General features: G+C 33.5%; 1 protein-coding gene and 1 long non-coding RNA gene across 4 annotated transcripts in view; one reads left to right on the plus strand and one right to left on the minus strand.

Moving 5' to 3' along the window:
• Positions 1-76, minus strand: part of LOC148937963 (uncharacterized) — a 37,635-nt gene extending 37,559 nt beyond the window's left edge. Inside the window, exon 1 of the long non-coding RNA XR_016139535.1 lies at positions 13-76. This is a non-coding gene — a long non-coding RNA (uncharacterized LOC148937963). The remainder of the gene's footprint in view (positions 1-12) is intronic.
• Invadolysin (leishmanolysin-like peptidase, invadolysin) overlaps positions 1-25,656 on the plus strand; it is a 257,502-nt gene that overhangs the window by 189,622 nt on the left and 42,224 nt on the right. For all 3 annotated transcript variants that reach the window (XM_011647322.3, XM_011647324.3, XM_011647326.3), the window contains one exon: positions 7,872-7,902. In XM_011647322.3, the coding sequence (XP_011645624.2) occupies positions 7,872-7,902 (31 nt within the window). The remainder of the gene's footprint in view (positions 1-7,871; positions 7,903-25,656) is intronic.

Here is a 25,656-nt window from a genome sequence, read left to right on the forward strand (position 1 = left end):
CTAACGAAATACCAATTCTGCAACGGTGGTGATGATGGTGGTGGTGATGGTGGTGATGGTGGTGGTGGTTGACGGTGCACTTGGCCGACGTTGAAATAAACTCGTTCCGCCATCGACGAAATGAAAATCTCGTTTAACTCGCTATCTCGCGACGGCGAGATGTTGCCGAAGTGATTACGGATAACGCCCCGTAACGCACGGCCGGCGAAATAACTTTTTCTTCACGGTGTCACGTTTCCGCGGCGTAAAAGGCGAGACGTGGCGTAAAAGGGGCGCGTCCACGTGCTCCCGCGTGGAACAAGATGGTAATAACGCAGTAAAACGTTTAACGCGAGGCAGACCCCCGTCGCACTTCTCACGCGCGTTTACGAGCCACGGCGTGCAGTCGGCGTGCAGAACGAGTGAGAGACGATCTCGTTTCGCGCGTCAGACTGCCGTGGCATTAAGTCCTCGCTCGCGGTCTTTATTCACGGCGAACTGTCGCCTTAAATATGGAACGACTGCAAGTGCGGTGGTCACGAGTCGCTCTAGCGCGACGCAGTCCGTTACGATCGCATAAAGCGAAGAAAGATTACGACAGGCAGAAATGGTCCCGAGGAGCCGTCGTTACAAGTTCACCAGCAGCCTGTACGTGTTTCAAAAGGAATCTCTCTTCTCGCGTTATAGCCGCACCGACACCGTGCGACGTTTGACTTTGAATCGATATGAAAAGCGAGTGACCGCATTCTCTTTTTAACGATTAATATAACATTTCATATGAACAGTTAAAATTTTCAGAAGAACTGAAGAAGCGATGGAATTGTATTGTTATTTTTCGATATGAGAAATAATTCAAAGCAAGTATTTATGATACATAATTTTTGGATTAATTTAACAGAATTTTATTTCGACACAGATATTTTAGATAATCCATCTGTAATTCCGTATGCACTGATTATGAATAAATATGTTATATATTTCATGCTCTATTTTATGTAACATTGATATATATCTTAGTATAACAAATATGTAATAGTCAATATTCTTCGAATAACAAAATTAAATATTATTCGCGTTTTGATATGACAAAGAATTTTATTAATTTATTTATTAAGAATTTTATTATTAATAGCGTTATTCTTTAATTTTAAAGCATTATATGATTATGACGAGAATAAAGAAGAATAAAGGCAGTCTCCCCTCTCTCGTGACTATATGCTACATGCAAACCGCATAAATTAATAATCTTAGTGACGAAAATCCCACATTTATACGAATGCTTCTACATCGTATGATAACGTATAATTCGATTTCAAGTTAATTCGAATAAAGGCTGAATGGGATATTCTTGAATTTAATAGTCACTTGCGAACAATAGAATCTCCAGAGCGCTGCGAATCGTCGCTCGACGTAGACTAATCTTGGAAGCTAATAGTCATTGTGCTTGCATTTCATAACGAATTATGCACTTACATAAATGCAAATTGTGCGCGCGCATACGTCGCCGAGTATGTAAATTCGTGCCCACGAATGCTCTGATTCGCGGTCTGGCGACAATCGCACTATGGTAATTTGTATGCTTGTACTTGAAATTTATAGGAAATGCACTTTGAGACGTTCTGTTCGTATGGAATCGAAAGCAAATGCGATATTTTCAATTAGATAAATGGATTATACACTTCTACCATACAAAATTTGCTGTTCTTTCCACTTCAGAGAGATAACAAAAGTACGTCTATCGCTTCAATAGAACTATGATGATATAACTATTCTATTTTTAATATTATATACATTTTTAAAATATCTAAAAATTATAATATTCAATTCAATTTTTATACGTATGATAATTCATACGATAATTTATGTAAATTTTTCGGGGCAAGGAAAAAACCGCTTGCTAATCTGATAAGGCATGAAAGTCCGTGAAACTTCATGAAAAACTTTCTCAGGCAAGTAGTACAGGTAAATTCAAGTGGTCTACGTGAAATTATTTTTTTGCGTGCGTCGCTTAATTCGAACAGAACCATTCTACTCTGCTGTTTTAGCATTAGAAATATAACAAGAAACTCATATCAGTCGTGATTTATCATGAAATCTCATAAATTTCCGCGTCGTGTTAATTAACTGCTTGGTCATAAGTTTCTCCCATCGCAAACATTAGGATAAATATGTTCTTAAATAAGGATTTTAATAACGTGGAAAATGCTTTGTTATCATTGCTATTTTGTTGCGTGCTTTACAGGATGTTTTATCTCGCGTAAAGAGCTTTTTCTTTCCTTTTTTTTTTCTTTTCTTTATGCGATAATAGGCGGTCCAAGAGCGAAGATACTACGATATAATGGTACGACAACGATAACGGGGTAAAGAACACATCCTCGTAGCGCTTTTATTCGAAAAATCTTCACTTGTACACGCTTTCGAGCGCTCAAAGACTGAAGAGACGACGAAATATAACTGTCGTTTAGCCTCCCGTATTATATGCCATGCACCTTCCTCGCATCCTAATGAGAACTAGACGCGACGACACTTGTATTCCCCTCTTTCTCTCTCCGTCTCTGTCTCTCTTTCTGTCGACGCGCGAGACCGTTGCGACCGACTGCTACTTTTATTGCGGCATAAAGCGTATGTTTCCTTGAGAAAATGAGCACATTTAAAAAGATTTTATGCCGGGAATAACGACGCAAATTCAGCAGATGTGGATTTACGCGGATAGAGCGCGCGATTACGCTAGGTAAACGTTCTTTTAGTGACTACATGAATTTTTATTCCCTAAAAGTCGTTCTATCACTCTCATACTGGCTCTACATATAGACATAAGGAATTATAAGCAGTAATTGTATGCACACAATGTAATATTGTTTTTTTTTTTCACGATATTAATAAAAAGTTAAAAATATTACAGACGTATACATATAAAAAAAAAAACGTGTAAATAAAGAGGAAAATCAACGATGGATCTTTTGGCTACTTTTATAATGCGCATTTTGTTAAAAAAAAAATTAATTTTGATAATTCTTATTATCTTCTATCATCAACGAACTTGCTAATTACCAACATTTCACCTTGCGTTCCTCGTAGTAGGCGAACGGGTGATATTTCGATTCGGTGGACGCGTTAAGCTTGAAACAATCGCATAGCATTGCCATATTTATCCAAGGCAACGAATGACCACAGCCCCATTTGCAGATCGTAAAGATAATAGAGACGCATCGTAGCCATTCTGTGTCATCAATAATCCAGCACCGTAACGTGGCCTGCAATTTGCAGGACATTAGCACCGCGGTCAGATTTCGGTATTCTATGCTGCGAATGATGACTGATTTCGTTAATGTAGTGAATATACGTGCATCGCGCGCGGTTTCCGTGTCCTATTACGAGGTAGCCGAGAGATAAGACCACGAATAATATGATTTATATATTTTGCGATCTACGTGACTTTCAACCGCGATAAGTTAACGCGATAAAAGTTAAATCGTTTTTTCCAAAAATTTTCATCTTATTAACCTAAGAATTGATCGAGAATGTTTGCAGAAATTAAAAGAGAGAACTAAAAGTTGTTATTACATTGCTTAAAATTATCATTACTCAATTATCATTATCACCTTATAAATTTTTTAGTATATTTTTTGAAACTTGCCCGTTTTTCCTAAATAAAATAAATAAGATGAATGTAAAAAGGGGCTCGATAAAATTTAAAAAATTGCAATGTTATTTTTTGAATTCAATATTTATTACGGTATATTTATTTTTAAATTAAACGTGTTGCGAATGTTTATATAACAAGTTTTATTATATATAAAAAGATTCATTATATGCATTTCGATATTATTCGATTTTATTCGATATAAAACAGCAATTAATAAAGTGTAATAACTGATTTGATTCTATGTATGTTCGTAGGCCTATTAGACGTGTTACCTGTTACATTACTAGACTCGGTAATTAGTCGTAAAAGCCTACTCAAAATTCTGCTACTGCGGAATATCACGGGTGTTATAACCAGATTCACACTCAATTAACACGCTCGCGCTTACGTTGCGCGCGACTCCGCGGCGAGGCGACATTATGGATTTTATCGCGGCGGCCGCTAATTGCCACTGAAATTTATCTGGCGCCTCCATATTCTACGGGATATTACTACAGCGCTGCAGTAGTACTCGAGATCATAACTTACCGTCCTAAATCAACACGCTGTTCTCCACGGCGCTAAAACGCGAGAGTGGTGTCTCGTTTGATTTTGCTGGCTAACTCGCTCGGTAACTCGCTAAATCAAGTACATTTGTTTAAGCTTTTTTTCATCCCTATGCAAAGTTCCAGATCCTATCGCTGCCAAAAAAATGTAAGGAAAAAACGCGAATCGCAATCGTAACGAAGACATTCGCGATATTAAGAGAGCTTTTCTCCTATCTTTAATTTTAAATATATTTAAGACAATAGTTTTTAAATGCGATATCACAATTTATGTAAATGCGTGATATATCGTTAATTAATTTTTTTTTTTATTTGTTAGAGCTAATGTAAAATTATAACATGAAAGCTAATGAAGGATATGAAAAAAAGTAGGTTTTTATGCAACGCCAATTTAGATGATAAAGATAGAACTTGAAAGAGATGTGAAAGATATGCATTGGCGCGACAGGAAATTGTATGTTGTATGCAAAGGAAATAGTGCGATAAGATACGGGAGGAAAGCAGTGGCCGTGTGAAAGAAAGAGAATGAGAAAAGGAAATAGAAGATGGAAATGCTAAGAGATAGAAAGCGATATGGTAAATGAGGGAGAAAAAATTTAAAGAAAAAGAGGACGAAAGGAAGGAACAAAGCGACGCGAAGCGAATGAGAAAATAAAAACTGGAAAGATTTCGGATTGGAGAAAATGAGAAAAGGGGGGGCGAAGGGATAAGTTAGATTAGCTGAAACTATCTGCTGTAAGAAAAGGACGAAAGACACGAAGACTTGGCCGAGGAGCAGGCCGCTTACTCGCGCGAACAGATTAAGCATCTTAATCACCTACGAGCAAAACTGCAAATTGCGCACTCGGGTGAAATGAAAATGGCACCAAGTATACGCACGCTCGTTTTTAAGAGAAGCACGACGCGTTTGAAACAAAAAGTTCAACGAGCTTGAAGCACAAGCGAGGAAAGGACGCGAAACTCATGAACGCGAAAGGGAAGGGTGAATGGTCATACAGAAAGGGTCGACTAAAAAGTCAAGACACAGGAGACATGCCCGGTGAATTGGGGACGCTTTGCGTGAGTGAAAATGATACGAGTTACAAGGAGCTTAGCAAGAGTGCAGATAACTTTTTTTTTATCAGCGATGTTTTAAGCATGCTGCCGTTTTAATCTGAGTTTTGCAGTTTTAACGGCAGCATTCTCTATGATTAAAAACGAGCTTGTTTCGAAACTATGCGATTGCATTAACAATCAAATTTCCTGCCGCGAGAACTTTGTTTCCTCTGTACACGCGGGTTTTTACTGTTGCGGCTGTTATTGTAATTTAAAGTTAATATTCATCAAACTTGTTGCAATGTTAAGTGTTATTCAATGAAAATGAAATATGAAAAATACCAGAAATTTTACAATTCTCTCTATTTTCCCGTTTTATTCCGTTTTCTGAACTTATCTTACGAACGAATTCTCGAGTTTTCATAAATTTGTAGAGTGAAAAAGGATAATATAAGTAAATCGACGCGAACGTACTTTGCTGATAGATAGGTTAATCTGCTTTTGTGCAATATTTTTTATGTCACCTTCATTATAGCAAGTCACAATCTCGTCTTTCTTAGTGTAGTTTATTTTGCTTAATAATGTGCGACTTTGCACGGGTAGTTAGTATATCGACGAAACTTTATATTTACAGAGATTTTATTTCTTGCAAAAAACATGCTGGTGCGGAAAATTTATTTCTGTTTTAGTTCCAACGTCAAAACAGCAAATCGTTCCAAACGTTTATTCTCTCGAGACATATTAAAAATAACAAATTCAACAAAAAAAACAATACGAGATACTGTAATACCTTGCGTTTCTTCTTTTTCAACGTGGCGAATAAAAATTGATTCAATGAAAATATTGTCATATACAATAATATGCAAAATAATAATGTCGACAGAATTTTGATAATTAAAAACATAAAAAAGAACAATTTGCAAACGATGATCCGCAACAATTTACAGATAATATACAGTTTCGATAGTCTAATATTCACTGGCAATATTAAAATCAGTATAATTTCAATGAGTAGATTTTTGGATGTTACAGGCAAAAAAATAAAATCCTCTAAAATTATTTATAATAATTTAAACACACAATTAATATTTATATATTAATGTCACTGCATACTATGCATACTATGCATGTAGTGATATTAATATATAAATATTAATTGTGTGTTTAAATGTTTATAATTTTAGAGGATTCTATTTTTTCTGCTTGTAACATCCAAAAATCTGCTCATTGAAATACTGATTTTATAATTTTTAATTTAATATATATATATATATATATATTTATTTATTAATATATAAAATATTAAGTTATTGCATATTTTCAATTTGAATTTTTAATGAGGATTTGCAAATTACTACTGTATCAATATATTTCGTTTTTTCATATGAAAAGTGAAATTATCGCTAAATAACGTCGGGCAAAGAAAAGCTTATAATATTTTTAATCGCCCGTCACTCGCGAAACGCGCGGCGCGGAAAATGGCAGCTCGTCAACTCCTGACAAAGCGTCGTCTCGCGAGAGTACTCACCGTGAAATCGCATATCGTCGCACACACCGCACCTTTTTGCCCCTCACCGAGATTAAAGTCCTTTGCGCTTTGTCCACAAGAGTATCTGACATCCTCCGTTCCCTGCCTCGTTTTGCGCGACGTTTCTCCGGGCGGAAGATAGACGCCGACGAATAAGCCGACGAATAATTTTCTTCAACACATATCAGGCCGAGGAAAATTAGTCTTGAGGATGAAATGCGGGGGATAAGCGCAGTAGAGCAGGGGAATTTGTGCCATCCTAACGAGACTCTAATCTTCTTCCCTCGTTGAAGCTTAGGGCAGCTCGCTCAAACTTTCGCCTCGTGCACCGGGTAATTAAAATGTTAATCGAGGAATTAACCAGTTAAGGAGAAGGTTCGCCCCAACATATATTTTGGTTTCGCTCGCGCATCGTCTGTCTTGGTTAACGGAACTCGGAAGTCGAACTTTGATCAGGTTTAAACGAAATAGCCAAAAAGACAGTAGTAACAATTCTGTTCATGAGAGTCAGATATCGGTGTAATAATCATTTCTAAAAGCCATTTATTTATACAAATGTAATGAGATATATGTAATATAGCAGTGACAGATTCAATATTAGAAATCGTTAATATCTTTATTGTTATTAGAATTAGTATTGCTTATTAATTTTTTAAGCTCAATTGAGATTTTGAAAATTATGTTTATAATTTATAGAGTGTGTTACAATCCAATTAGAAATGGAGTGTTTATGGATGGATTTATGAAAGATATGAGATTTATAAAAGATATGAGAAATAATATGTATACAAGTTGAAAAATGCCAATTTTGTGTATTTTCGCGCGTCATGTGTTACAAACGTAATCTCTCGGTCATCCATGGGAGCGATTTCTCGTTTGGGATTGCTATTTTGGAAATTAGTTGGAAAATTAGTTTTGGTCACCAGTTTACTACGAACTTTTGAAATTGGTAGGTTGGAGGACACGACCGGGGAATATAGTTTTCTGTCGTCAACGAGTCACCTCGTACATTGTCAAGTTCTAATGTTATTACAGTTTATTCCGAGCGGCATTTCGACGTCGGTTAACGACGAAATGTCGACGGGAAATTGTTAGCTTCCGTTACATCTAAAAGACCGTCTTTCATTTTTTGTTGCAGGCTGGACGACGAGAAGCTGGATCTCATTAACGTAAGTAATTTCGATAAGATGAAGCATTACCTTCTACAACTTTAATTAAACGTCTCGCTTGGAAAATAATGTACAGCAGAAATTATATTTATTTAGAGCCTGAGACTGAGAATCGTGTCTTCTAAAATTTATGAAATACTCAGTTGTAAAATTTAATATCGAAATAAAACTAGTACAAAAACTAGTAATAAATGGAAATAAAAACAATATTAATATAATAATATTATATAATAATATTTATTATTATATAATATTAATAATAATACTTACATTATTAATAATTATATCATATTAATTATTTTTTTCATTTATTAATTATCATATTTAATATTTGATACAAAAATATTTCTAAATAGAAAATAATTTTAAAAAACAATAAGAAAAATCTTTAAAAGTCATTATTAATTTTCAGTAGGATTTAAAATTATTTTAATTTCAAGTAATCGAGTAGTCAATTAATCCGAACTATCCCTACGGTGCGCATTTGAAATAATCATTTTGCAGATTAGTTCTCTTTGCACGGGATCGGAAGCCCCGTAATATTAGCTCTCTGTAATCGCGTAAGCCTCCGTACGATTTTGTCGACGTTGATCGACGTCGATATACGGGACGCAGCGGATGGAAATGGACCATGGTAGAACTACGCATTCCACGCCATATCAAACGTTGCCGGCGTCATGGCGGCCTAATGCACCGCGTCGCGAGCATAACTGTATGCGCCAAATAACCGGAAATTACTGGGCGCATTTCAATCAGAACCGCCCGGCAACGTCCGTCGCATGGACCATCGTTTGTTCCGCATAAATAGACGCCTAGCTTGTATGATAATCTCTCAAATCGAGCCGGGAAATCTCGGGGAATTGCCAGCTTCTCTCTGGAGAACCGCTTTTCCGGTACAGCTAATGATCTCTATATTCAATAGGAAGGGGCGCTCGTTTTATTGCTCGCATCTCGATATCTGCTTATCATGCTAATATATATCGGTAAAATATGGAAATTAATAATAAATATATTTTTTCATAAATTTGACATCAATTTACGAAGATTTAATTTCATATTAATATGATGGAAATATATTAAAATTAATTAACAAAACTAGATAACTTCATCACTACTACATTATTAGATAATTTCAAATAATCGAATTTCTCCAAAATAGATAAGAATATTTTATATATTATTTTATATATTTATTAATTCTATTTTAATTTATTAGATTTGTTAGATTTTAGTTACGTAGGACCAAAACTTCTAGAAATTGCTAATAGTATTGATCCTCTAATTTTTTGCTGCAAAGGATTGAACATAAATTCAAAATTATCAAAGCAATAAGATGTTTTAATTTTAATTTATTTAAGAGTGCAATTTGGATAATTCTTTCATATTTGCCTATCATGCTATATATCAGTAATATAGAAATTAAAAGTAGATATTTTTTTTTTTGATAAACTTGACATCAATTTACAAAGATTTAGTTTTATATTAGTGTGATTAAGTATTAGATGGTTAATTAATAAAATTAGATAACTTCTAATAATCGAATTTTTTTAAAATATATAAATAAAAATATTCTATGTTTTAGTTCTATTTTAATTTATTAGATATTTCAATTAGTTTTATTTTAATTTCAATAAGCTATTTAAGATCAAAATTCTAGAAATTGCAAGGTCTTCTAAATTTTCATTACGAAGAATTCAATATAAACTTCAAATTATCAAATCGATAAGATATTCTAATTTATCCAAGAGTGCAATTTTGATAATTCCTTCCGTTTCGCTATATTTCATAAATGCAACATATTTTCACATTTGCATATGTGCATTTGAACAGCAAAAAATGTAACGAATTCCGTGATTATATGGCAAACACGACAATAACGATATTTCAAAATTTGTTCTTTTTGACAATATAAAATGGAGTATAAATTGCAATGGAACAGAAACAGAAATTTGCAATCCAAACAGTGCAATGCGTATTATACATATATGGTAGTCATCATTGGATATTGAAAATGATTTTCCTCCCACATCGTATCGCGTACATCCACTACGAAATTACGCGCTTAAGCAGGATAGAACGCAATATCGTGTAATAACATTACAGATTTATCTTGATCGTGAATCGCTATATTTACCAATGTGTTCCAATTGCGATACTTCACACGCGGTAAAGCAAAACAATCGTCTTTGACTTGGCTAAAGCCACATACATTTTACTTTTGTGCAGCAATTGCACTTCCGCTAGCGATAGAAGCTCATTAAATCTCCTCTGCGGTCTTCTGCGATCGAATGTTTCAACGATCCACGACATTCTAAATAACCTTTTATAAATATATGTATACATATATATAAATCGAGTTTCATGGTATATTTTATGGCTAGTATTCATAGTCTGTGCTTATATTTAAAATCGTCTAAGATAACTTATACGGTTATCTTGGATAACTTTTATGGCTATGAATGTAATTTTAAGACGATCTTAAATATAAGAATACATGATTATAAATATTGTCTTAATATTATTCTTATTTAATTTTGACTAAAAACATTATATTTTATACTAATATTTGTTTTACTAACTATTCTATGATACATAAAAAGGCATTCCACATATCTTTTCTTATTCCAATATTCTATTTATTTCATGCAATATCAGATATCAATAAGAAAATTAATGGAAGCTTTTGTTAGCTATTAATTTTTTATAAATGCAAAGATTAATATACACATGCACGTACACACATCAATTTTTAATTTTTTTTTAAATCTCTAAAAGAGATAATATTTTGTTTTCTTCATCGTGTTTGTGATATACGTAATCGATAGTAGGAAGATCAATTGAAAAGATTTGACATTTTGCAATCTTCGTAGCTGCCTACATACCAAGAAGTCTTTGTTTTTCCTCTATTTCTCTATGATATCAGTATTGAGCATGTGCACTGGCAATCTCAAGAGAGTGCCTTTACTCTACAATCTTCCGCTTGCGTTTTATTGCCGGGCTACTCTCCTCTCGCTTGTCGAACTGCTCTCTTGATTTTTCTCAGCCACTTGTTTTCATCGCACTCTTTTCTCGGACACTATCTCCCAAGGGTACTTCTCGATCTTTGAAAATCTTACTACTTTCACGTACGTATGTGATACGTATACGTTTCTTAATATTGTATTATACCGAAATAAATCCATGAAGAATTTAATAACTTGTTAATTAAGATAATTAATGATACATTAGTAGCAAATTAGCGGCAATTAGCTCAGTTGCAAAGCATTTATAATTGCATATCACTTATTTTTACAGAAACATTTAAAAATTTATAACTGTGATAAAAGTGTATAACAATAAAAAATATATAATTATCATGAGTTTGCCAAAGTTTCATTTAAATAACTAATGTGTTCTATATCTTTATTATTAAAAATGTATGAAATGCATTTTTCCGTTGAGATTCCATGCAGCGCAAGTCCTTCCATTTGCATATCATTTTGCAATATGTGCGATGGTAATCTCACGGGAATGTCCACTCCACAATCTTCCGCATATGTCATATTGCCGCTGAACGACAATCCTGATTGTTCTCGTAGAAAAAAGTTCTTTTTCATCTCGCTCTTTCTCGAATGGTATCCTTTACGGACGATTTTATGTAATTTTCATTAGTATGAAAAGACGACATACATTGTTAATAAAATTTTTATTATATTAAATCTTCCTAGCTAAACCATTGTTTTTTGTTTATTATATTATACTATCATGTTATAAACATGCGAAATAAAAAAGCCATCATTTTTATTTTATTATTATTTTATAATATTTTTAAACACAATCCGGTTTTTCCTCTCTACTATCGTAATAAAATAATACAGTTGTAATATAAAAAAATGTTTATATGAAATTTTTTACTAAATGTAAAAATTACATTTTTTATATTTCCAAAACTGTGTAATTATAAATATTTTCAATATGTTTGATTATAATAGTAAAATGTGGTATGATATTAATTCTTATTATGTCATGACAATGATATATATGAGTTTAATTTTATTATATAAAATTTTATTATAAAAGTAAATAATATTTTAATACTTACGGTTTAATTTCAACACGCAGAAAATTTTCACAGAAACTTTTGTATTAAACTTAATGAAAGCTACATTTCTAAGACTGATTAATTTAAACGATCAATTTAAATGAATCATGTTTTGTAAATAATTATGCAATTTAAAGATACAAATCATGTATACGCACAATCGTAACTTTCTAATTAATTTTTTTTTTTAATGTTGTACAATTTTGCAGCATTTTCACGTCGCTTTTATTGCAGTGATAATTTTATAAAGTACTCTCCATGAATAGAAACTTGTTAATGAGTTTACTTCTCGTAGATGTGATTCTCTCGAGGCAATTTAAATTAAAGCGTTATTGTGTTTCGTTATTTATTCGGGAATGAAAGGGGAAACGACCCATTTACAACTATTATCTGATATCAGAGAGGCGTACACTGATAGAAGGTACTCAACTAAGGAACATTCGTTAGCAAATTTTACAATAGTAAGATTCAACATAATGATCATTTCTCGTGCACAAGGTTCGATCTTGGAAACTTTTGCTAAAGTGTTCGAACAAAGAAGACATGCTCCATGCTTTCTTCATAGGAAGTCTTCTTTTTTCTTGAAAGATACAAGAAAAAACAAAGTTTTGCTGAGTGAAAATCTTTACTCCTGACTCATGAGACAATGGCACGGTTTTTCCTTTCGCGTCGAGATCGATAAACATTATGGAGAAAGATTGTGCGATCATCCTGTCGCCCGCCTTATTATATATGTTTTGTCGCGATAAGTTTTTCCGAAGAACTATTGTATATTGTACGGTGGTACACATTTATCTTCAGAGTTTTCGTGCAACTCGATAAATAAGCTGCACCTTCGTAACAAAAACTTTTGTTTTATTACGCATATTTTGTTTTGTTACGCGAGTTTACTACTTTTCAATAGATTTACACATAATTATGACACATACTGTGAAAAATAATAAAGATCTTTATAAATGCAACAAAATTTTGTATGAAACATTTAATAATTAATATTTTAAATATAATTTTTTTAATCTTATTATTAAATATATCTTTTTGAAATAGCAAATTGTAATTATTTCTCTATCTATCCGAAGTTTTAAAAAATAATTTTAACTTAATAATTTATAAACAATATTTAATTCAATTTTTAATCGATAAATATTTCCTGAATTAAAATTTCATAACTAGCATTTTATGTAGTTCAATAATTTTTGAATTTTAAATTATAAAATTTTTCCTACCTATCTAAATTTTTACAAACACTATTTTAATATAATAATGAACAATATTTTTGTTAAATTTAAATATAAATTTTTTTAATAAATATTTTCTAAGTTAGAATTTTATAATTATCATTTTATATATATTTTAATACTTTAATTTTAAATTTTAATTATAATAATTTTTCTACCCACCCAAATTTCTGCCCCTACCCGCAAGTTTTCGCAATATCCTCGCGAATTCTCATAGTGTTTCTATCTCTTCGCGAATTTCGATAGTATATTTACCCATTCACAAAAATTCTGATAACCTACTTGATATCTACTTATCCTTTATTTTATAATGGGTCTTTATTTTATATTGGCTAATTCAGCGCGGTATCTGATCGCGTAACCTGATCGTCTAACGGAAAATATGAATTTAAGATGATCAAAGTAAAATAAGTGAGAGAGGAATATAAGCAATATCTTAACATTTTCGTCTATAATTATGTACGAATGTGCAAGACAATCATTATCCATTATTACTGCTTATATACGGCTCTCTTTGGATCAATACTGTTATTGCTGTTCTTCAGGCCAGATTGGACTCACCTTTTGTTTTGTTCCTGGCCATATTGCTCAATGTCTATTCTGACTACATAGCCAGAAATTTTGGCCACGTATGGTCAGATGATAGAAAGGAGATGTACTCCTTTTGTTACCGACTAATTAATGTCAGTACGATATGTTGGATTTTGTCACGCGCGTTGATCATGAAATCGTATCGCGAGAGCCATTTAAATATTAATAAAGTATGAAATTCACAACAATGTTTTTTATGATGTAAATTTCATAACATCGTTTTTTCGAAATACCTGATTAATCGTCGACTTAAAATAAAAACTATTTCATGTCTCGATCGTATTTTAATTAATAATTTAATTATTAATTTTAAATAATTTAAAAAAATTCAGTTGGATAGAAAAGAATTTGAGAAAGTTAACTAATACTGTACAAAAATAGAAAAATGAAAATAAAGACAATTATGATTTATTTAATAAATAATATTTGCATCGAAAAAATCTAAGGCTCATATTATTGTGCCCGTATTATTTCCGAAACTATTAAACTTGAGTCTCGTTATGAATTTATATTTATTATATTTATTATATTTAAGTGAGAACGACGCGAAATAATCAAACGAATGATATGAGATCCAAACGGGATAAAAACCTCTCGCAAAATCAGTATGTCAATATTGCATATACAACTTTATAAATTATATCAATATAAACTCTGAATATTATATATACATACATAAAATATAAAACTTAATAAATAATAAAAATAAGAAAATCTATAATATGTTAACAATATCTGTATGTTGTTTTATATATAAGTCAGGTTTTAAATTTAAAATCATTTTTTTAAGATTTTAATATAATACAGATATATTTTAAACTGAATTAAATTGATAATTTATGATTATTAATTTGTGTTCAACAATGGAACATTCATTGGATCTCACATCATGTTATTTTGCTCTAACTTATACAAAATCAATTTTCTTAATTAATATACATGAATAGATTATACATGATTAGGATTAAATCGGCACGTTGCGTAATTAATTATTTCTTTTAATTATTTTTGCACTTATATTCGTAGTATATGTTAATAAAAATTTTTAAATATAAATATATTTTACTTTTTTGCGCCGATTTGGATATTTAATCCTGATAAAATATAGGAGCAGGAAAAATAGATAAAAAACGCACATAATAATCATATATTTTTCATATATCATTTATTAAATATGAATATTTTTTTAATAATCCTTTTTTATTTTTACTAAAAAATATGTCATAAAAACAACAATGAAGACATTATATATTTCAAAAGTACTAATAATGTTATAAAATTCTTTAATTTTTTATGCCTATGCATATTTTTATATTTTTTGTTACGTCTAAATATTTATTTAAATACTAAATTTAAATTTGGAAATTAATCAAATTTGTATAATTCAATAAGTTTTATAGATATTTGTAGTATATTTTGTTCAAAAAGAGCTTAATTATTAATTATTATAAAAATTAAATTCTATTATTTTGTAAGTATTTAACTTTTTGTATTATATGTAGATATCTTATTTCTCAAATTTTTAATTATGTTTGCGAAATTGTTCCATAAATTTTGAATAAATGCATCATTGTACATCATAAATACGATAAATCAATAAATAGTCTCATTCCAGGATTAAATATACATCCCAAACTGTTTAAACCTATTCATTTCAAGGCAACGAATCTGTGAAAACATATTTAACTGCAATACTTTTATAGTAAATATATATATAAAAATAATTTAATACAAATTTCATAGATTTGTTACCCCAATATAAAAAATTCATCACTCACCAAACGATGCGCAACAGCGGAGTTAATCTGCCACGTAGCTACGATGATTCTGTAACATACAGATAGAATATTCAAATTATAACAGCGCTCGAAATAATAAAATTTTAACAAGTAATTACGAATCTTGTTGTTTTTTAATTATATATTTATTAAAATAATAATGTAATTTCCAAAAAATCTTTATAAAAATAAACTCATATAAAGTTAAAAAATTTTTTAATTTTTCCCAAACTATGAAATTGAAATCTATTAAATTGAAATCTAATGATTCAAATAAATTTAAAACTGGTTAACTTTACGTTGACAAAAAATATATACTTACCGCAAAGTTGCTCCGCCGGTGCCCGATGCCTCTCCTAGGTCTCCTCCTCCTCTCAAGATGTCGGGTCGTCGGATGTCCTCGGAGCACAGGACACTCGCGGAAAACACTCGCGAATTATTATAATCGCGCGCGAACTAATTTTTGCTGCTCGTGAAAATATCAAATTCCGTCGGTCCAGTCAGCACCCGGATCGGAAGCTTTTCGGGACACACGGTAACTCCTCAAGCAAGGGCTAAGACCGAAGCGGAAGAAGACGAATCAACTAAGTTGAATTCGACATCTCTTGTTTCTTAGAAATCACGTTTAAAATTGACTCAACCATCACATAGCCAACGGTTCAGGTCGAATCACCAGGGCGGATACCATACACGTGATATCAAAAGTCACCCGGGCTATCGAGAAGGCTGGTAGATGTGACGAGAGAGAAGCCCACCGCCGAACAATCGGACAATTGGAATCCAGCCTCTCGGCACACGCAATAACCGCCCGAACTAAGCTCTGATCGAGTCAGATTAAACGCGATTTATTTAGGATTTATTAAGGGAAAATAAGGGTAAAAAAAAAAAAAATCGTTGACGATTAAATAATCGCGTGAATCAGTGCGTGAAACGCACGCGCCACATAGGAGTCCTTTCACGACTCGTGGCAATGCCGTGTCGAAAATAAGAAATCAAGAGAAGCGACGACAAACAAGTCAGCCGATTGAAATCTTGCCGATTGGGACCGAACCACTTGTCGAAGACAGAGCGTGTTCTCAATCAGCCGTTTAATGCAATTTGCAACTGTGCGAAACACAACACATCAAGTGATGCTGCGAGTGCGTGTAACATTCACAGCGACATCACCAGTGCCGCGGCGCACGTGGCGTGAGGACGTAGCCGACTACGTCTCAATGAGATCCCATGCTTCCTGCATCCCTTGACAATGCGACTCCCGGCACGAACTACGATATTTCTCAAGCGAGCCCTCGCAGGACGAGGAAGTCTCTTAGTCCGATTACTGTACGGCACTCCCGAAACAAACGCGCGGCGCGACGAACTGGCCGCAGTTCGTTTATTCACTTAAAAATCGGCGACGGAAAAGTGATGGATCAATTAAAAACTGATCGATTAATGCGTAAAACGCATGTGCCACATATGAGCCATTGAGCGACTCGTGGCTATGCTGTGTTAGTACATTATTAATAACAGTAATATTAGTTATTAATAGTTAATAACATTAATATTAATGGTACTAATAACGGTGCAACGGGTACTGGTTAGCTTCTTCGTCTTTGGGGTACGTATCCAAGTAGCACGAATTAATCGACAAATCATCGGCCAATCATCGAACCAACAGTGGCGTCTAACGTCTGACTAACATTATGCCGATTAATGCTGCTTAGGTAACCCCTCAGAATACTGAGCCCCATCTGCCACATCAAGGCCGTACCCTTTAGAGGGGTTTTAATATTTTAAAAAGTGAATTTTAAAGGAATAAGTCGTGCGAAATATGTATATATCTTGTTACAGAGTCTTCGTTTCGATACGTTCACGAATCGGTTAAGAAGCATTTGCTATTACATATTTATAAGATACAGTTACATTTGATATAATTTAACATTGACGAAGAAATGTCAGGAGCGACGCGCACTGCTACCTGTCTGTACGAACTCCGGTGAATGAATGATAATGTGTGAAGCGCTCGTAAAGACTAAGCACGTGGAACGTTTGTAAACACGAAGCGCGCTATCGGTGGCGCGTAAACACATATCAAGGCTACACTATCGACGATCTACGATGAAATATTCAAGAATATTAATAGTTAAATGTTACAAATAATATTTAACTTATACGAGACATTACAACAACTTTCAATAACATTAAATAATATGTATATACACACTTCGTTAGGGTTGTTTTCGATACGCTTAGGAATCATAATTATGGAGGATAATAAGCATTTATTATTATATTTGTAAGATATAGCAACGTTTGATATCATACAGCGTTGATAAAATGCGAAAAAGTGTAGAGCGGCAACGCACTGCTATTTACCCATATGAGTACCGGCAAGAGAATGATAACGCGTGGAGGGCTCGTAAAAAGCCAAAAGCGCGCTATCACACATACACAATGGCACGTAAACATTTCTCAAGGCTACACCATTAGCGGTCTGACTACAATGAAATATTCAACAAAAATTATAAATAACATTTAACTTACACAAGCCACTATATCTTTTGATAACTGGAGATTACATAATGTAATTGTTATATTATATTTTAAATACTTTCTAAAAGGTCTATCATCATACATTTACTCTTTTGTTTAGTAAACTCAATTACAATTTATCTGATATAAGATATGTCTTATGTATCTTATCTTACAATAAATGATTGTTATAATTAAATTAGTTGTCGCTATACATATGTATTATAAAATAGTACGCAAATTACATTTAAACCATCAAAAATTTCAAAACTTAATTTTTGAATTAGATCATTATAAAGAGAATCATTAGAAAATAATTATCGTCCGTAGTTATCATAAAATTATTCTATACCATTTCCTTTATATTAAAATAAATTATATTAAATCTTTGATAAATAGCTTGCTGATGTATTTATAATTTTTTATATTTTAAAGGAAATTTAATTAATCTCATGTGATCCTTGATCGACGATGACGATGATCAAGATGTTTTATAATAAGAAATTTATACATTTTAATTTCGTTATATCTCCGTTTATAGAGCATGTAGAAAAAAAAGTAAAATAATTTACAAAAGTACACAAATTTACATTACTATTAGATTTGTAATAGCAATGTGTGGTGTTATATAGCATTGACAAAATGCGAAGATAATGCAGAGCAACGCGCACCACTACCTGCTCATACGAACACCGAGAGAATGACATATCGAGCGCTCGTAAACACAAGCGCGCTATCAGTGGCGCGTAAACGGTTCTCAATGCTGTGTCAATGATCTAACTACGACGAGATACTCAATAATATTACAAATAATATCTAATTTATATAAATCACTATATTTTTTAATAATTGAATATTATATAATGTAATTGTTAAATATTTTAATTATTTTACAAAGAAATTTAATTTTAAAGAAGTAACACAAATTTGATACAATTCAAACTCACGCTATCGATTAAACATGTTATGAATTTGATCGGATGCCGTTTTTAAAATAATCTCAGTTATTCGCAACTGACCACTCGTGTAAAAATAAAGATCACTCCCGATTTCGTTTCTCATAAGATGCATAAGATGATAAGGCGCGCACCAGGCTAGCGCAAGACATTATCACAATAAAATTGTAATTATAGGTACAATCTACCTTTGTACATCTACATATTGTGAGACGGAAAGAGATATTCAGAGAGATGTTCAGTCTCATTTAAAACAGATCTGGAAATAAGTTTCTCTTACGCGACCAATACAGCTGTATACAGCTTGTTGATGGAAAACGGACATTTAATGCGGCAACTTTACGAACTAACAACAGTGTTTAAATTAATTCCTCCATCGTGTTAAACGTTTACCTACTTCGGGTTGCTAAATTTCCGCGCCTATCCGCTTCGCGATCATCGTCGGACGAGTCATGCACACACCAAAACGGCAAAACAGTGTCGGGAACAGTTGTCGCGACAGATACCACCACTTTGTGCTCTCTCACGTTTGGCTCTGACGTTAATACGGTTGCGAATTATACGCAAACGAGTTAGGCGAGTGTGAGTGCGGAAATGGATTTAAACGATCCGTATTAGCGCAACAGTTATATTTCATCAACGGTTGAATATTCATAATCCCCGTATCTCGCGTTTAGCATTATTGTCACACCTCTGCAATATGCTATCTTGATATTAATGATTAATTATCGATATTATGTAAATACATTACATCATAACGGAGCAAGCTAGATTTTTAGATATCGAACGCATCCCGCCGTTCTTCTAAACGATTTATTATTCTTTTTATTTGTATATCGAAGAAATTTAATCGAAAGTTTTATGTTGTATCATAATATTATATTTACAAAAGAATAATTTAATTATCCGGCAACAGCAAATGTAAATGAAAATAAAGCAACATTAATATTTAACGTATAAAAATTATTTCTTATGAGTAACTTGTTAATAAATGCATATTTATAAATGTAGAAATATAAATGAATATTGCATCATATATTTTTAAAATTAGAAATATGAATAACAATTATAAAATACAATTGAATAATATCAGTTATACATATCTAGAAATGATAAATGCAATATTTTATCATTTTGTAGAATACTAAATAATAATTGATAAATGAAAAAAATTGTGCTTTGAATGATTCATTATGTGTTACAGCTTTTTGCATCGCTAACGATTAGATAAGAGATTGTCAAATACATGATAAAAAGTATTTTGCACTATCACCACATCCTTTTATCGCACAAACTTTCCTCGATTTAAATTTGAAAGGATTTGCGGAGTTAAGGCACACAAGGTTGCCTTTAAACTCGTCAAAGATTGCTGTATGTTTGCCGTTCATGCACGACTCTGAAGGAATTACATTTTTCGCAAACCGTTTTTCATTTATTTCTCTTTGTTTATTGCATTACCCTGTGCATGTTCCTTTAGTGATAAAAGCACAGTTTCAAATTGTTTCATTGTCGTTATTTTGTAGAATAAGATTGAGAAAGAAACGATATACTATAGCACGTACGAGAAATTTAACATTAAAATAAACGCGCGATAAATTTTATTTACACCTGAAAGAAAATATTTGATTTTGTGCTTGTATATAAAATCAAAAATATATTATGAGACATTTTTATGAGAAATAACGATTTTTCATAAAATATCATGATATATCTTCAGAGAGTTGGGATTTATAGCTCACAATTGTGAGTTTTGGATTTTGGCCAACGGAAACGGAAACGTGTAAACAAGTTGAAGCGCTTGCAAGCAGGTGTATCGATTCGTCACACACTATCGGACATATGTCATACAGCATTCTCTTTCGCGTGCGGAATTCACAAATGTGAATTTCACGTTATAATTCAGTCAACGTTTCAATTAACTCATTCATATGTAGTAAGTTTTCATATTTCTATATTCATCATTATTACATTGTAAGCGTTGGTTACAAAATTAATTAAAGTTTTTTGATCTGTCGTATCATGCGATCCATTTAATGGATACCAGGTGCAGTGAAGAGTACAGGCTAATTATATTGATGCAGAAAACTGAATTTTTACCCAATTTATACGCGTCGCCGACGATAATTGAATTCAAACTACGAGTTTTGACGGTGAGCTCGCGACTTTTTACTATATAATCGCAACAGCGGTACCAACGGTGACGGCAGATAGATTAAGCCGCAACAAGATAAAATTAAATAATAATTTGCAACCAGACGAACTCGTGAATATGTTACGTACACGTGCTTGGCGTGCCGTTGCATCGCGTATGATATACTCGCGACTATATATCCCCGATTGCTGTATCGCGAAAGTACATCCCCTTTTTTACTTTTATTCCCGTTTTGTTGATTTTATTTGCGAGTACGCATCGCGAATAAAATAACACGGGCGGAGTGCGTGCTCTTGCTCGCACACTAGAAAACGCCGGTCTGATCAATGGAAATAATTAGCCGGATAAAAACGGTAACTTGATGATCCAGTCGTTGTGTAAACTGCTCGGGCTTACGAAAACTCGTCAACAAATTTATTCCGAGATAAATTTTGTAAATTGCACGGCGCGTTCACGCGATTGCAACTGCGTGTTTACAATTTGCTGACGGCACGAGCGAATGTACAAAGTAGATAATGACCGGAAATAAATAGGGATGAAAATCAAGTTACACATATCACGTTGGTGTGTTTCTTCATTTTGTGTATCCACTTATCTTACGAGCGTGCATTCTCGATTTAATTGCTTTGTTTGTAAAATAATTATAAAATCTCTTGTTACATATTACATTGAATTTTTCAACACACATTTATTATTATCGGGTGATATGGTAAATTTTCATTATTACAGTTTGTGCGCGTGCTTAATGATTTTATTAAATACATTTATTAAACCTGTAATTTAATATTTATCAATATTCTCTTTGTAGAGACTATCAGTCGCGTTTACCTCTTTACTCTTGCGCCGCAAAGCAGCCTCTTCTCGTAAAATACAATTTCCGATATCATGGAAGGAAAGCCGTTTTCGCAAAGGCAAGCAAAGTCGTGCTCTTCTCGAAAGCTCTTTACCGTCTTGATAGCTGATACTATTAAGAGGATTACACACACACACACACACACACACACACACACACACACACACACACACACACACAAACACAAACAAACACACACACACACACACACACACACACACATGCACGCACACACATATACGTTTATACCTAACACGAGATATCGGGTACTCGTTTTAAAACGCTATTTTCAATTATCTAAAATATTATTTTCTAATTTTATAATAACGATAAATAGTGTGCAAATAATTTACGTGCGTCGGAAAACGGATTGCTCCGATTCGTTGTCACTGGCAATTGATGTAAATGCGAATACGATCAAATGTAACGTGAAGATGAAGCCACTAACAGAAGACCTTAAAAAATTATATGAAAATTGGAGATTTAGGATAAACGTTCGTGAAACTGTTTATCATATGCGGAGCAATAATATTTTCTCGTTTGTAACAAAATTATCATAAGATATTATGATGGGATATTATCATAGAAGAGAATTGCAAGAAATTTATTAATCCGCAGTGATTTTAATCTACAGGCTTAATACATGATTCAAAGTCCACGTATCCCAAGTTTATTAATTCGTGTACATGGAGAACTTGGATAGACAAATGATGCTGTTAAAACTTCGGACAGCTATCGGTGGTTGAGGGAAACCAGATCTTAATATCTCGCATGTATTTAATGATGTGCGGTTGCGGACTGTCACGATGCGACATCCGGAACTCCCAGCACGAGGGAGAGTTGTAATAATACACCGACTCACTCCCTGCGATATCTCTACCAAAATTCAACTACTTGTCAAATATATATGTGAATATTATCTCTAGACTAAATATCCTATGATAATATCCCATCATAATATCTTATGATAATTTTGTTACAAACGAGAAAATATTATTGCTCCGCATATGATAAACAGTTTCAACGAACGTTTATCCTAAATCTCCGATTTTCATATGATTTTTTAAGGTCTTCTGTTAGTGGCTTCATCTTCACGTTACATTTGATCGCATTTACATCAATTGCCAGTGACAACGAATCGGAGCAAACCGATGTTTTCCGACGCACGGAAATTATTTTCTTTCGCACCGGCCGCTGCTTACTCACTAGAAAAGCAACCATGAGCTCCATGAATAAAACGCTAGTTATCGAGATCGTAAATCGCGAGGAGCATGTCGCGGCCATTTGCGCCCACAGCACCAAGTGGAAACAGCGTGCGCGCGCCCGAGATCAGCTGTGGGATTCGTGCATCGCCCGGCGCTTGATTTATTCAGAAAATTTTCATCACGATACGACTCCCTTCCCCTCTCCGCTACCGACTTTGCGCGGTAAGTCGAATAATTGCCGCCCCCGAGAGGGTAAATGAATCTAATTGCATCTAAAATTTAAATGGGCGTCTGGCATTTGCATTTAATACCGACGTCTAACTAGCTGTACAAAGCTCGATAAAGCAAGACAACGAAATCTGCCATCCATCCTCAACGTCGTCAAGATTCGTTCTAAACAGCTTCTCTTCTGTAAAAGCATACGGTTGATTACACCGATAATATACCGATAATTACCGATTACACAACACGGATATCATCAGAATGTCATAAAACCATTATGTCATAAGATCATTATCGTAATGTGTATCATGATTTTTTGGGGGGAATTATCATTTTGGTAATTTTAAATATTTTTGCTCTAAAGAAAGAAGATATCTATTTATGTCTAGAGCAATTAAAACATGCCTGCTGATTTGTATAAAACAGATTTTGTAGTTGATTCCAAAATACACGAATATGGAATATGAGAATTCTTGTTTCATGAGCTTTTAAAGAACATTTATCATAATGAGAAATTTTGTCCGAGTACGGAAGTTTAATGCGGTCGAACTTTGAGCTCTCGCACAGTTCTAAACAGTGTTTCTACGTAGGTCGATGTTTAGTAAGTGGCAGCGTGGTTACACTGGAAACTTGCTGCTTGATTGCTCGCACGCAGGTACGCTTTCGAACATGACGCGAAAGGAATTACTTCATCAACGATGTAACATCAAACTTTGGCCTGTCCTAGCACAGTCCGACAGTCTACCCGACAGTCTACTGAAAGCTGTCACTACATATCCCAATATGAACGAGTACTTTGATTGCTTCGATGATACGTCAAAGCGTCGAACGAAGTTGCTGTGATTGTATGACGAAGAGGGAGGATATTAAAACAAAACAGTGAAAAAGTTGAATGTTTTTTTTTTTTCATTTTTGTTAATGCTAAGGAAAATCTTTGCTAATATGTATTACTTTGTTACGACAAAAATATTTATTTTTAAAATTAAAGAAAATTTTATTACCGTATCAGCGTGTTGACATTAAATAAATGAGTTACAATTTATATTTCAATCCATTTTATAGAACATAAACTTTTGTATTTATTTCTTGATATTTCCTTTGTGAAAATAATATTATTAGCAGCTCAACGAATAATATAACACAATTTGAATTTGACGTACATATAACATGTAATGTATTTTCACATTGATCAAAATTTAATCGATATATTACATAAAGTTTCCGAGAGAGGAGTAGGAAGCATTGATAGGTTCGTTCGTTATCTCGGTCGATTGGCATATCTATGCCAATAAAGAATGAAAGATTAAAGTTTGTTAAGTCTAACTTTCTTGCGGAATGTACTCCTCGCTGGAGGAGACTTCTCCACGTCGTTGCTCGTCATGGTGTGAGTTGTGACTTTACGCGCGCAGATAGTATCCCTTGCAGGAAGTTCCTCATCCTTGCCTGACGGCGGAAAAGGCTCGCAACTGATAAGGCCGCGGGAGTTACGCAATATTGTGATAAAGGCGAACGTCGTCCCTCCTGTGTGGGGTGATAAACGCGACGCGGAGGCTTGTGGACGCGCGCGGCAGACGGCGGAGAGAAGGACGCTTGGCATCCCGTCGCGCGATGCGAGGAACGCTCGACGGGACGAGGCACCGGGAGAGAGGAATGCCGGTTAACGAGAATAAAGGGCGTAGCGTAATGGACAGTGCGCGCTGAAATTCATGCCCGGCCATAAGAAAAATTGGACCCGCCGACGCCGCCACCGCGACGCTTTTCCCACCGGAGAATTAATTCGTCGGAACTTATAACACGGGTCTACCCGCGTGTGGCGCTATACACGGTGGCCAATAAAGCGCGGATGTCGTTAGCAGGGAAAAAGAAATTTCAAGTCCGTCGACTTTCATTAATGAAGTTTTAAGACAAAGAACGTCATTGATCGAAACTTTGAAATTTTGAACGTAAAATTATCAAAGCCCTTTTTCTGCTAGATTTCTCTTAAAGGTCAAACTGTTGAAAATTAAGTTTTTCCTTTCTTTAAACTTTTATTAATTATATTACACGTATATTAAAAAATACATATATTTGATATCAATCAATCTTTTAAAGATTGATCATATTGCATATCCGATGAAATATTGTAATATTTTCAGTCGTAGAGTATTTTATGAATTTTATGAAT

This window comes from Pogonomyrmex barbatus, unplaced genomic scaffold (assembly GCF_055798465.1).
Source record: "Pogonomyrmex barbatus isolate J1 unplaced genomic scaffold, ASM5579846v1 scaffold1, whole genome shotgun sequence".
Taxonomy (NCBI): domain Eukaryota; kingdom Metazoa; phylum Arthropoda; class Insecta; order Hymenoptera; family Formicidae; genus Pogonomyrmex; species Pogonomyrmex barbatus.